This window comes from Austrofundulus limnaeus, unplaced genomic scaffold, assembly GCF_001266775.1.
Source record: "Austrofundulus limnaeus strain Quisiro unplaced genomic scaffold, Austrofundulus_limnaeus-1.0 Scaffold231, whole genome shotgun sequence".
Classification (NCBI taxonomy): domain Eukaryota; kingdom Metazoa; phylum Chordata; class Actinopteri; order Cyprinodontiformes; family Rivulidae; genus Austrofundulus; species Austrofundulus limnaeus.
In genome coordinates, this window is record NW_013952633.1 from 305428 (window position 1) to 306400 (window position 973).

At 36.7% G+C, this 973-nt stretch overlaps 1 protein-coding gene across 3 annotated transcripts in view; it reads right to left on the bottom strand.

Annotated features, from left to right (window-relative positions):
* The window catches only part of gabra6b (gamma-aminobutyric acid type A receptor subunit alpha6b), a 28930-nt gene that overhangs the window by 19246 nt on the left and 8711 nt on the right, over positions 1 to 973 (bottom strand). For all 3 annotated transcript variants that reach the window (XR_001311125.1, XM_014019784.1, XM_014019785.1), the window contains exon 8: positions 433 to 710. Coding sequence is in view for 2 of the 3 variants with exons in the window: in XM_014019784.1 (XP_013875238.1) it covers positions 433 to 710 (278 nt within the window). In the remaining variant the exon portion in view is untranslated. The remainder of the gene's footprint in view (positions 1 to 432; positions 711 to 973) is intronic.

The window sequence follows — 973 nt, forward strand, 5'->3', positions numbered from 1 at the left end:
AAGAATCTTACGAAGTAAAATTTTCTTACTCCATTGGCAGAAATTTTTGACAATTTGAATTAAATTTTCAGGCTAACAAGACAAATAATCTTACACTTTCTGAAAACAAGATTATTATTCTTACACAATCAGTTCTTGTTTAGTAAATCAGTCTCAAAACAAGATCAAAAAGACTTTTTGGATGAATATAAGATTTTAAAACTTGGTTAGTTGGACATTGTTTGCAGTGTACAATTTGTACAGTATTTTAACAAACTTTAGGTGTGAGTAAAACCTGGATTTGTGRCTGCATAATTCTTTAAAAGACAAAGTGGTGCAGTGGCAGCAGAGGGGTATATCTACTATCTTGATGCTAGCATTTTTTTCACGTAGTACAGCAGACAGAGCATGAAGCATATACAAGTAAAAAAATAAAAACTGTTCCAGACTTACTGATGGAACCTCTCCCTCGTTTCCTGTTGGTGCAGCTGGAGTTGCAGCTGCAGCRGCTGCTTCTTGTGCAGCTGCCTTCRTGGCTGCAGCTTTCCGCAGCTCACGGTTGGCTTGAAGGGTGGAGAAGTAATTGACGGCCGCAAACTCAATGAGGGCGGAGAAGACAAAGGCAAAGCAAACGGCAATGAACCAATCCATTGCCGTAGCGTAGGAGACTTTTGGGAGGGAGTGGCGAGCACTGATGCTGAGCGTTGTCATGGTCAAGACAGTTGTGATACCTGAGAACAATGTAGAAAATAAAGTAAAAAAAAAATCTAAGTTTTAATTTTAATACAATGTGTAGTTCAGTGATTCCCAGGGGTACCAGAGAGCACATAACTTTGTCTGCTAAGAGGCTTTTTTTATTTTACTTTTTGTGTAATTCTCGCATGTTCTTTTTAGTAGTAATTTCTGTTGTACAACTACCATATTTTCCCATTTCCAAATAAAAGCATGTCAATTTTCACTTAATTATTTTACCATTTTAATAAAATATTAAGGT